The sequence below is a fragment of the Temnothorax americanus genome, unplaced genomic scaffold, assembly GCF_048541705.1.
Source record: "Temnothorax americanus isolate GAGA-0224 unplaced genomic scaffold, ASM4854170v1 Scaffold34, whole genome shotgun sequence".
NCBI classification, from domain to species: Eukaryota; Metazoa; Arthropoda; class Insecta; order Hymenoptera; family Formicidae; genus Temnothorax; species Temnothorax americanus.
Genome location: NW_027509485.1, coordinates 160,036 through 173,291, shown reverse-complemented (window position 1 = coordinate 173,291; position 13,256 = coordinate 160,036). Strand labels below are relative to the sequence as shown.

The following is a 13,256-nucleotide window of genomic DNA, read 5'->3' as shown; positions in this document are numbered from 1 at the left end:
CGTGTTTACAAATTTAACCGTTTCGTAACATTTTCTTGAAAATATTCCAACTACCGTTTTACAAAATGTACCATTTCAGTATTCTTTCTTGAAATTATTCTAACTACCGCATTTCAATATTTTTACCATTTCAGTACTATTCTTGAAAATTATTCCAATTACCGCATTTCAATTTGTACTATTTCAGTACTATTCTTGAAAATGATTCTAACTACCGTTTTTAACATTTTACCATTTCAGTACTATTCTTGAAAATTATTCCAACTACCGTTTTTAACATTTTACCATTTCAGTACTCTTTCTTCAAAATATTCTAACTATATACCGTTTTTAAGATTTTACCATTTCAGCACTATTCTTGAAAATATTCTAACTTTGTTTTTACAAATTTGACCGTTATAACTTGAAGTTGAGAGCAAAATACACGAAATAAAATTCTTAAAGGTGCCTTTTCATGCTGACGCTCGACGCTCGATTTGGGCGTCAAACTTGATCACGTGATATGTCACGTGATAGTCTTTTTAATTTCAGCGTCAAATGGCAAAAGCTCAACTGTGTTCAGCTTTGACGCTTGACGCTTGTTTCAGTCAATTGCTTATCAATTGCAAATCATTGACTGTAAATAAAGTGTATACATCGTTAAAAAATAATTAGACGTTTTGAAAAAATAATTTGACGTGTGTGTTCATAAAAGTTGATATTGATTCCGCGCGGTGTTTGTAGAGAGCAAAATGGATTCCCAAGAGGTAAAAATTTATTAAAATTACATTGGTATTAATGTAACCTTTAAATATGCTTGTAATCCGCGGGGACCCGAACCGCCCTCGTCCGATCGATCCACGGAGGATAAAAAAATCTCACAGATGGTGGAATCTGGACTGTGATGCTGCGATTCGGAACAGGAAGCGTGCCTTCACGGAATTCAAGAGACTTAAAAATATCCAATCATGGATTAATTACAAACGACAGTGCGCTATCACTAAAAAAATTTTGAATAAGGCGAAAAAGGAAAATTTTGAAAATTTTTGTAAGAGTATTAATAGATTTACGAGCCTCTCCTATGTCTGGAGTACTATGCGCATTCTGAAAAACACCCGTAAAAATATAGAATGGAATAAATGGCAAACCAAGGACAGAGAAACGGAAATTAGGAAGACTATTGACGGCCTGGCCCCACCATATGTGGGTACCAACCCATCAAGTGATTCGGAATATTTGTGTACGGATGAGGACCTTGACGCGCCTTTTATACGAGCGGAATTGGACAGAGCGATTGGAATGGTTAGGAGAGACTCAGCTCCTGGTATGGATGGTGTGGAGTATCAAATGCTCAGATTGCTGCCTGAATCGGGTAAGGTTTGCCTTATAGAATTGTTTAATATTGTGTGGTCGACTGGGGTCCTTCCTACGGACTGGTCATGCTATCAAGTAATTTTTATAGACAAGGCTGGCAAGGAGAAAGTGCGCCCAATATCATTATCATCATGTGTAGGAAAACTCATGGAGCGGATGATAAATGAGAGGCTGATCTGGTGGGCTGAAAAAGAGGATAAATTTAGTAGATCCCAGAACGGTTTTAGAAGAGGGAGGTCCTGCGCTGATAACCTGGCAAGAATTACTTCGGATATTCGCGCTGCATTAAGTGCGAGGGAGTACACCTTGGCGGCATTCCTTGATGTATCATCGGCATATGACAGTGTAGAGTTTCGCATTATGCTGGATGGGTTGATGGCGCTTGGCTGTCCTGCGGGCATAGTCAATTTCGTTCGAAATTGGTTATACCGAAGAAAAGTAAGATTTATTGTTAACTCCGGTGAACATATAGATCGCTTCGTATTCAGGGGCCTCCCGCAAGGCGCCGTGCTCAGTCCGGCTTTATATTCTCTCTTCACTCGGATTTTATATGACGTTCTCCCGGAAGGTGTTGAGATGGTGGAATTCGCGGACGACATTGGTATGTACGTTTCGGGACAGGATCGCCAGCGCAACCGCCTCTTGCTGGAACAAGCAGTCAACATCATCGCTAAAACTTTGGGACGAATTGGTTTAGACCTGGAACCTAAGAAGACTGTCTTGGTTGAATTCAATAGAAATGGTTTCGTGGATAGAAACATGACCATCGACATACTGGGATGCAAGGTATGTAACAGTGACGGTGCTAAGTTCCTTGGCATTTGGTTGGACAACAGCCTGAAATTTAATCGTCAAGTCCAGGAGGTCAGAGGAAAGGTCAATCGGGCCAACTCAATTATGAGATACCTGTGCAGGGTGGCCAAGGGCATGGAGGTCAATACGGCTCTCATGCTCTATAAAAGCCTGGTGAGATCTATTACGGATTATGGAATTTTTGTCTATTTTCCTAGGGATTCTACATCCCAGATCAAATTGGAGAGAACTCAGTATATGGGTATTAGAACCGCGCTGGGATACAGGAATAGCACTCCCAATAATGTTTTGATAGCTGAGGCCAAGGTGATGCTGCTTAGAGACAGAGCCATCATGCTGGGCAGTAATTTTGTAACCGGAGCTATTGCTTATAATAGGAGTGGTCTGTGTGATAAGCTGCAACGATTGTTGGATCGAGAAAGTTATTGTCGCTTCCGTCAACCAACATATAAATTCTCCATGCTATCGGAAATTTGGAAGAAGTTAAGATTTAGATCTGGTATTGGACGGAGTAGACAATTTGAAATCTTTCAGGGCCCTTATATGGCACATACCTTTGAACCATGTGTGGACTTGGAGATCGGTGAGTCGAGGAAATGTGAGCGATACTCGGATGAGATACTTACCCGTAAGATAATCGAGAAACACTGTATAGATACGGATTTGGAGATAGTCTATACGGATGGCTCTTATGAGGAAACATGTCGATCAACAGGAGCCAGTATGGTTATCGAGGATCAGGATATTGCTTTCAAAATGAGCCTTCCAGGAACATGCTCATCGTACACGGCGGAAGTGTTCGCTACCAAGTCAGCACTCCAACTTATGATCCAGCAGCATTCTCATAGAAAGAAGCTCGTCATTATAATGTCAGATTGTAAGTCAGCCTTACAGGCCATCCAAAACAACCATATTAACGTACATAAAAATAGATATGTTACGGAAGCTAGAAGATATATATATGACCTTGAGGCGGATTTTGGTAAAAGAATTGTATTGGTCTGGATCCCAGCACACGTTGGCATCGCGGGAAACGAGCAGGCGGACGCTCTGGCAAGAGAGGCTGCTTTGGAGGAGGCTGATCGGACGATCGAGATACCGGTGGGTGACTTTAGGAGACGGGATAGGAGCGAAGCATGGAAAGCCACACAGACGGCTATTGTCCGCGATGCGGCGTACAAGGGTATTTTTTATTTTGATCACTTCTATGATGAAGGTGCCACTAAACCGTGGTTCCACAAAATTAACGCGGAAAGATACTTTGTGACTCTATTCAATCGGCTGAGAGCGAATCATTTTAACCTGGGATCATCATTGAAGAGAAAGGGATACATAGACAACGAAAGATGTGAATGCGGATATGAGAGAGAGGACCTATATCATGTACTTTTAACGTGCCACAAATATGATGATTATAGAATAGAAATGGATAAAGAATTGAAAGACGTGAATTATTTAGAGAATATTGATTTAATACGTATTATTAAAGCAAAAAATTGGGACGTGCTATACATCATATTCAAATTTTTTAAGAAAATTGGAAAGGTTATTTAGATACACACGGGCGGGAATCGATTTATTGTACCACGAGTCTGAGATTACAAGATGGCGGTGATTCGCGGCAGTGGGGAGGCCGCGAGATGTATATATATGTATTATGGAAATAGTGTGAATTACGAACTGGGTTTACATCGCTTGTGTCAATTACCCTAGGGTACAAGGCACCAAAATTCCTCACCCGAGGAATACAACCGAAAAAACCCCCTTGTAATAAAAAAAATAAAATAGTTGATGATATTTCTTCGACATATTTAGCAAATTCGCATTGTACACACCTGCGGAGTGTGTGAGGAGATTTGCGACGAGATTATAGGCCATCAGTGCATGGAAGGCTACAACAGAACATACATCGACAAGAATAATTATTTTTATCCCATGTCAGGTATGCAATGTATAATTATTTTTATTATGAAGCTAATTAGACAAATAAAAAAAATGCATTTTACAGATGACGGGAAAACAATTGTTCGTCGGAGTATGATGCCAAATAATACAGAGAATTCAGATTATCATATTAGATAATCAGGAAAATGTAAATCCAAATATACGTAAGTAAACAAAACGTTACAAAACTTAGAATATTCAAATATGTCATTAGACTCATCGTGAAAATGTCAACAAATTAATAAACGGCGATACGCGAATCAGGCGCGGTACGTGGTGCACAAGTAAAGAAATGTAAGAAATTGACTGATCTAGAAGTGGAAATCCTTATTCTGGAAGTACAAAAAAGAACTCCTTTATGGGATTTTTCATTACCCCTGGAGCAAAGGAGTCGAGAAACTATGCGGCGTCTCTGGGACGAAGTCTCCATGGAGATGAATGGTGAAGAATAAAAATATATAATTCTCTTCTGTATGAGAATTCTATTCTATTCTATATATATATATATATATATATATATTATATATATATATATATATATATATAGAATTCTCATACAGAAGAGAATTATATATTTTTATTATATAGAGATTTATATATATATATATATATATATATATATATATATATATATCGTCGTGAGACAGGTTAGTTTTATCCTACTGATGACCAGTCATTGCGATAGTATTGATTATATATATTGATTATATATGTATATAAATATATACATATTATATATACATATATAATCAATTTTATTGCAATTGATTGCAATTGATCAATTGCAATTTTATTGCAATTGATTATATATATATAACTAGCTGGTTACCCGGCTTCGCCCGGGCGTTTTTTTTTAAACGATTTTATTTGTGTTATTACATTTGTGTTTTATAGCTAATCTTATCCACCAATGTGTATGATTCATAAACACATATTTTTAATAGCTTTTCACGTCACTCTTGAGGTACTATATATTTATTAACGCGTTTATTTATAGTGGTGTTTCCAGTATTTTAAATTCTTTAAAAGAGTCGTACGTAATCATCCAATTAGTTGCTCTAAATGACGTAAAAAATGATATATCTCAAAATCAAGAAAATTTAAGGTGGGGGCCCACTTTTGAAATAATTACCAAATTTTTTTTGTATTTTATTTTTATAGGCAAACTGAACGCAGCAGAAATTCAAAAAAAATTTAAAAGCTTGCGAGACACGTATAGAAAAATTGTTCAAACAGAGCAGCATGCCAGCGGTTCCGCAAGGATTGAACCCAAGGAAAAATGAAAGCATTACGACGTGATGAATTTTCTACGTGATTCTTGCCTGATACGACCGTAAAACTTGCTTCCTTCAAATATTAATAAAGTGTTGGTTTATTGGTTCGTTAATTATAATTATTACTATTTCGTTTGTACAACTCAAACAAATGTCAGTCGGGATTCTGTCTGCGAGGATTCTCGAGAAGACGAAATTATTGTCGATGCAGGTACATCAAACGTTGTCGACAGAGATGCTGACGAAGATTGCAGTCTGGCGTCAGGTATGGGACATTCATAAACTTTCTAATGTAAATAATAATATTAATATATACATCGTACAGCATTATGATATATACCACTGATGTGAGTTTCGGTATGTGATGTCAGAAAAAAGCGGCTGGAAAAAAATATATAGAAAATCTATAAAATATAACACAGAATATATAAAAAATCTAAAAAATGTAACACACACACAGAAATGCATGTCTCTCCTCTTCTTATTGTTAGTAACCCATCAGGCTATTCAACGTAGATTGTAAAATAGTCACAAACAGACACTGGCGAAATCTTAATTGCTTTTTATATTATTCGATTAATTATTGTCACAATATTTTTTAGTGATTAAGTTATTTAGGGTTATATATACTTTCATATGAATCTTATATGGATCCATATATGAGTGCATATATGATTTATTGTTCATATCTAGTTATATTTGGAATTATATATGCCCATATATAATGATATACGGACCCATATATAATTTTATATAAAGCACCAAATTTAATATATAATCATATATATTTATCTATATATAATTATATATAATCTTTTTTTCCCCGGAAATGTTACAGCTTCAACAGAGACACGAAAGAGATCGCGTAAAAATACACCCAAAGATACTGAAGAAGCTGAAAGTGCAATCAACAGAATCGCGGATGCAATGTGTAGAGAAAACCCTAATATTGTTTTACCTGCTCCCCCGCAACCAGATGAAGTTGATTCCATGTTGCATGCAGCAGGGCTGCAATTGCGCCGATTGTCATATAGGAGACGGATGCAAACACTTTTTGACATTGTAGAAATGGTTCACATTCGATTGATGGATGAGAATATTGAAGAAACGCCATAAATTTTTTTTGTTTTTAACCCTCGGAGTACACACAGGGTCAATTTGACCCTGTTTTTTTTGCCAGAAAAAATTTTAGCCAGAAATATTAAAAATAAAAAAAAATAAAATTTTTTTTTGTAAATTACGTTTTTTTTAAAAAGAACACTCTGGGTCAATCTGACCCTACACACACTTTGATCGTCCACCATTTTAAATTGACGAGTGCGATCAGCTTGAAAAAATTTCCAGATGTACTTGGAACATTGTTAAATCAATTGATATAAATAAAAAGTGCCGTTGGAATTATTTACATATTTAAAAAAATGTTTTAAAAATTATTTTTTTTAATTTTTTTAAATATGTAAATAATTCCAACGGCACTTTTTATTTATATCAATTGATTTAACAATGTTCCAAGTACATCTGGAAATTTTTTCAAGCTGATCGCACTCGTCAATTTAAAATGGTGGACAATCAAAGTGTGTGTAGGGTCAGATTGACCCTGAGTGTTCTCCGTGATTGAAAAAATAGGTGTGTTCTCAGAGGGTTAACATAGTTTAATACTTTAAATTTATATTATAAGGGAGACCGGGGCTCGTTGGCACTGTTTTCACAATTTCGGCATAAATACATAAACGGAACGCATTGCCAATTTGCCCCTTGTGCCAACGAGCCTCGGTCTCCCCTATTTGTTATGTTTCTTCAAAGTATATTATTTATAAGCAAAAAAAGCAAAAAATGTAAATGCGTTACATTGAAACGTGCAATAAAAGTGTCAAATTCAATTGTATTTTTTATTTTGTCATCTCTACATATAATAAACGTTTCGCTCTTATCATCCTCCGTTTGCACGGCGGAATATTTTTCGTGTCGTAAGAAGGTTCGATAATCGTTCTTGCATTTATCCGTGCGGCAATATGCGATCGCGTAATTCTCAACTGCGCGGGTCAACCGCGTTGAGTGGGAGTCGACACAGTTACTCGAGGTGTAAGCGGGGCAATTGTATTTTCATACCGAATCATGTCACATAGGCTGCTACGCCGACGCACTCGCGGAACCTTTGATTCTCGAACCTTGCGTCACTATCAACATTTCGAAAAGTTCTTAGCGGCTAACCGGAGGACAATATCCTCCAGAAAGTGTATAGGTATGTAACTGTAGCGCGCACTTGGGCCGTAAAAGCAGCACTTGCGGTATGAAGCAAATACCGGGGTCGACTGCGATATAAAATGTACTAAATTTCATTGCCCCTTTGCGAAATACGATTCTCGTGCATTTGCATGGTAATTTCCGAGCAGCGGCGACACGATATTCGCAAGAACACGTCATCCGTTCATCCAGCGACTCGCACATCTCCCCACGACCATCCGAGCGCTCGCGTGGAACGCTCTTGAATAAACTCGGGGTCCATTCGAGCAGCATGTACCAGCGAGCAAACAACGATCAAATGTCCGTAGCGAGAAGAGCGGCGGCGAGCGAAGCAATATCGAGGCATTGTCGTAGACCTACGCCTATTATTATACAATTATAAAATTATACAATTCACAATTTTATAATAACTTTTTTTTACAATGCACAAGCTTATAATCACTTAATTTTATTCACGATTATACTGCCAGGGAACAGCTCCTTCCCCAGTGAAAAAATCACAAAATTCTTCTCTAATGGCTGTGGCATATCGACTACTGTTATTATTACCACGTACACTAATATCTTGTAATGCTGAATTCTCCATTTCTTGTCTCCAAAGTCCGGGAATTGAAACATTAAGACCATATTGATCGACCATGTTTGGTGGAATGTATTCGTTTCGATTATCACGTTTTCGAAGCCAATTATGAAGACATATGATAGCGTGGACCATGTTTATTGTGTTATCTACAGTAGTTTCGATAGGTTTTTTTAAAATTCTCCACTGACAAACTAATATTCCGAAAGAATTTTCTATTGTTCTTCGAGCACGGCTTATACGGAAGTTAAAAATGTTTCGATCTGGATTAAGACCTCCTTTACCAGGATACGGCCGGAGTAAGTAATCAGTCAATTGGAATGCTTCGTCGCCTACGAGAACGTATGGCAAAGGCATTCCATCAACAGTCAGTGGTTCGGGTTCCGGTAAGTTCATTTTTTTCTCGTTAAACTTCTGGCCCATTAGTGAATCTTTGAAAATTCCACCATCGCTACGTCAACCATAGGCACCAATGTCAATGAATGTGAACAAGTAATTGGCGTCACAGATCCCCAGCAATACGATGCTGTGACTATTTTTATAATTAAAGTATGCAGAACCAGCATTATTAAGACACTGCAGTAAATATCATTATTCAACGATGCAGTTCAATACTCATTCCGATCTATAATATTTGTACACACCTGGATGACGACATGTTTCCCATCAATAGCACCTATGCAATGATTGAAATGCCATTGATTTTCAAACTCTTGAGCAATATTTAACCAATCTATCGTTTTTAATGGATACGGCAATACTTCCTCGCTGAGACAAGTCCAAAGTGCTTTGCAGGTTTCTTGAATGATGTTACTCACTGTAGTGAGACCAACAAGATATTGATAAGAAGTGGAAGTCATACAATCACCGGTCGCTAAATATCTGGATACAGATCATTTATTTTATTTAAACAATCAAAAGTAACCCGGGAAAAAAGATTATATATAATTATATATAAATATATATGCAATGATTATATATAATGCAATTATATATGAATTTTGTCTCTATATGATCATATATAATTATATATAATTATATATGATTATATATAATGATATTATATAATCATATATATTTATATACATATATTTATATATAATCTTTTTTCCCGGTGTTGGGGTAGTTTGTATTACGCGCGTAGCAGAGACGGCGCGCAGGTCGTACGTAGAGAGCGTGCGTATAGTCGAGCGTAGCTATTGGTTCCGAGCGGCGCTGCAGCGAGCAGCAAGATCACGTGATACAGCGAGACGGTCGTTGTACGCATGGTAGAAATACAAGGGTATGCTCTTGCGCATATTTCCGAACCCAGCCAATCAGCGACTTGTTCAAGCTTACGTCACACTGAGCGGCACATTTAAGCAGCGAATCTATAATAGTCATTTATAAAAGCATTTTGAGCGGACAATATGTGAATACAAAATAATGTTGATCATTTATGTGAGAGAAAATTCTGTTTTATAAATAAATAAATATATATAAACGAAAATATATAAATATAAAAAACGCACGTGACATACGGATAAACGCTCATCGTTTCCCGAATTTGTCTCTCGTTGTAGATGTTAGAAACGTTATTGTTATTTGACGAATTTTATAATTATTTTATGTGGGTTTGTCTAAATATATGATATTACAGAAAATATTATTATTATTAAGAAAAAAAGAATTGTGTGCATTGAATAAAAATCATTGCGACGTACGGAAAAATTTCACATAAAACGAGATTTTAATTTCCAGTCATTTATTATTAAAATTCTGCGAATTATTAGTTTTAATCAAAACTGGTCGGAAAACGATTGGAAAAGAATTGTCAGCTGAGACGCAAAACAAAAATATATTGTGGCGTACGACATAAAGAACTATATATGCAGAGGAAAGATGCAGATAAAAGATCAAATAACAATAAATGCAAATATTTAATATACAGGTTTTTTATTAGTAAATTTTGACATCTTTCTTTTTTTTTGCCTGTGATTTGCGATTGCAATCGCTCGGTTCATTTCGCGCAGCCTAATATATGTCCTAGTCCTAATGAGGCATAGTAATGCCTCTCTCGGTATTTTCAGTGCGGCTACCTGGGCTTCTAGACGACGTCTGAAAGCATAAAACTATATAGTGCTACTTTTAAAATATAATAACGATATGTAATGTCAGCACATTTATGTGGTTTATTATGTAACTGTGTAAATATGGTTGAGCTGACATTACATATCGATGTTATATTACTGACACATATACGGTTCTTATTTGCTGGATATACTTTGTGCTTGATGGGAACAGTAATTTATAACTTACATTTGTAACATGATAGCTTCTGTACTGGACGATGCTGGTGTCTGTTCTTCTGTACTGGACGATGCTGCTGTCTGTTCTTCTGTACTGGACGATGCTGGTGTCTGTTCTTCTGTACTGGACGATGCTGCTGTCTGTTCTTCTGTACTGGACGATGCTGGTGTCTATTCTTCTATACTGGACGATGCTGGTGTCTGTTCAACATCCATCGAAACTTCATTTGATACAGGCAAAGGCATTGTTTCAGCTAACACATTTTCGTTTGATGTTAGTGGAGGTACTGCATGGAGATGCAACGTCGGGATAGCATCAGGATGTATCTTCCTAGTTCGTGTAGGTGAATAACCTAGTAGATGTTCTTGTAAGGGCTTCGTAAAAGCTTCATCAGCAAAATGCTTCGAACATATCCTAGCTGAACCAAACAATTTTTAAGATTCTTAAATATATGCTTATAATAATAAACAAGAGAAATCTGTGGTACAATATTAGTTGCTTTCCATTTACATCAAAACTCAGATAATTCTCACTTGTGACGTCATAACTCAGTTAAATGCACGTTCCTTTTGCATGATGGCAAGTGAGATTCAGCTGAGTTTTTATCCACAATCGAGACTGTTGCGATAATCTGGGAACGCACGGTTGCGAGAGATAGGGTAGCACAGAGAAATCAGACCGTTATGTATGAAAGTCGCATTTATTCTGAAGACGATACACACTCGCACGCCGGTAGCTGATATCTGCGACAGAATTCGGAGCAGGAGCACAGGTGATAAGAGAGGGGTGGTTTGGTCTATCCCGGCCCGCCTCGTGCCGACCTCGTGTCAGCATTCCGATCGCGAAAGTTCGAGAAGCGCGAAAACTAATCGTCCTCAACAGAGACCATGTGCTTTAATGAATCTAATAAACTCACATTAAAAGTGAGGCTATGGACCGGTATTATTATTATGCGATAGCTTTGTCACCAAAATAAGCAGGTAAATACAAAATGACATATCTTACCTGAGTATAAAAATACTCACATATCTGAGTGACTCAGATCACTTGAGTGTAAATGGAAAGCAACTATTACTATACAAAAGTACATACCATTTTTTGGTGAAATATTTTCTTTTCCGCATGCTTGACGCCACTTATTACACAGTGCTGGATCCTTTGGGAAGGAAAAATATTTTATTTTATTTCCTTCGATCTTTCTATGGTCTTTGCCAGATAGTTCCCACACCCTTTCACATTACACGTCATTGCGTACACTGTAATAATCACAAACGAATTACTCGACATAAACAGCGAACCGAGCGAACGCAGCCATTGCGAATCACCGAGTACATCCGATTCATTCCGATGCTACACGAATATGACGTAAGCTTAAACAAAAGTGGTGGGAATGCGCAGTGGTCTGACACGGTATGAGCATACCCTTGTATTTCTACCATGGTTGTACGAGAACGATCGAGTCCATCAGCAGATACGATTCAGATACTGCCGAGACAAGTCCACGACATGGTCGGTAGCCATATTCTTTTGTACGCAGTTTTAAAATACATTGTAGTGTTAAGTGTACAAGAAGACCAGTTATTTCTTCCTACCTTACCCCTCGCTCACGGGCCTTACTCGGTCACATATACAACACCCGGGAATACATTAAAATTGTTTTGAAAGACAAACCTCAATGTCATAGCCAATCGTGCTGCAGCAGGTATAGGCTCTCTTATTGCATTCTGCTTGGAAATGAGAGGGCCAACTAAACACAGAAATTCTTCAAATTGAATTGTTGTCACACGTAAATAATTTTGGAATTTGTTTCCATACAATGAAAGTGTAGGAAATAGGGCTTCATAAAATCCATGAATGTGTCGCAGTTGAAAGAATGGATGAACCCAAAAACGTTTTTTTTTGTCTCTCTTTTTCTTCAGTCTCATAATTTCATTGATAATAAGAGCCGCTCCAACTCTTTTTCGCCACGTTTTCTGTTTTCTTGCTTCGTCAATAATTTTCTGCCATTGAGTAATCCATGCTTGATATTTATATACACTGGACATTATATGTGTATAATGTCACAAATCACTCACTGTACTCAAAATTACTCAATTAAAAGCAATTTTTAATTGCAGAATAAAAAATTATTTATGCGCCCTTATTAAAGAGTAAGTAAATAAAACGATCACGATAAAATTTGAATAACCTCGTTGATAGCCACAATGCTTCGAGAAAACGCTCGTTGATGCCAAATTGACGCTCAAACAAACGTTGACGCTCGCATATTTGATGCTATTTCGCCTTCTACCGATAAAGTTGGTCACGTTGCAGCCGCCTGCTGTCTATAGCTGCCATACCGACGAAGGGCGCCCGCAAAGACGTTGGGAAAATTGATCCTAAGGTCATCATCACTAGATTGGACGACGGCCCCATCATCGAGGAGCTGGTGGACGACGAGGGTACGGAAGCCAGGACTGGAGATCACGACAGTGATGCAAAAAAGTCTCAGCCAGCCATCATGCCGAATCCGGCAATCTAGATATTAATATAATTTAACCAAAGTGAATCAAATATTATGGTGTTGGGTATTTACGTTTATAAGATAAGAAAATTACGACTAGGTATTTTGATGTTTCTTCCGATCATGTTTAGTTTACTTCGTATTATGTTGTCCTATTAGAGAATATAGCGAGTCATGAGACATGATCGAAATCAATTTGTTTTGTGTATAAGGAATATTGTATGATTATTTTTCATTATAAAGACCGTTAGAATTA

At 37.2% G+C, this 13,256-nt stretch overlaps 2 protein-coding genes, 2 long non-coding RNA genes and 1 pseudogene across 7 annotated transcripts; 3 read left to right on the top strand and 2 right to left on the bottom strand.

The window, feature by feature from the left end:
- Positions 1–365: 365 nt before the first annotated feature.
- Positions 366–5,405, top strand: LOC143901475 (uncharacterized). 3 transcript variants are annotated; one of them, XR_013258086.1, is made up of 4 exons: positions 366–746; positions 3,982–4,108; positions 4,175–4,274; positions 5,272–5,405. It is a non-coding gene; the product is annotated as an uncharacterized LOC143901475 (long non-coding RNA). The 3 variants fall into 3 exon arrangements; XR_013258085.1 differs by lacking the exon at positions 5,272–5,405 and adding an exon at positions 4,375–4,502; XR_013258084.1 differs by lacking the exon at positions 5,272–5,405 and having other exon boundaries at positions 4,175–4,504.
- On the top strand, positions 1,662–3,720 carry LOC143901541 (uncharacterized). The gene is made up of 2 exons (XM_077413945.1): positions 1,662–1,791; positions 1,922–3,720. Exon 2 carries the CDS (start codon positions 1,930–1,932, stop codon positions 3,718–3,720), a length of 1,791 nt encoding a protein of 596 aa, XP_077270071.1. The 5' UTR covers positions 1,662–1,791; positions 1,922–1,929.
- On the top strand, positions 5,400–7,264 carry LOC143901478 (uncharacterized). Its single transcript, XR_013258095.1, has 2 exons — positions 5,400–5,649; positions 6,223–7,264. It is a non-coding gene; the product is annotated as an uncharacterized LOC143901478 (long non-coding RNA).
- A 60-nt stretch (positions 7,265–7,324) lies between these two features.
- LOC143901460 (uncharacterized) lies at positions 7,325–12,673 on the bottom strand (annotated as a pseudogene). Its single transcript, XR_013258077.1, has 4 exons — positions 12,169–12,673; positions 8,853–9,090; positions 8,185–8,784; positions 7,325–7,990 (listed from the first exon to the last, which is right to left on the bottom strand). The product of XR_013258077.1 is annotated as an uncharacterized LOC143901460 (transcript).
- LOC143901468 (uncharacterized) lies at positions 10,127–12,082 on the bottom strand. Its single transcript, XM_077413827.1, has 4 exons — positions 11,590–12,082; positions 10,694–10,911; positions 10,507–10,633; positions 10,127–10,305 (listed from the first exon to the last, which is right to left on the bottom strand). Exons 1-4 carry the CDS (start codon positions 11,619–11,621, stop codon positions 10,128–10,130), a joined length of 555 nt encoding a protein of 184 aa, XP_077269953.1. The 5' UTR covers positions 11,622–12,082; the 3' UTR covers position 10,127.
- Positions 12,674–13,256: the final 583 nt, after the last annotated feature.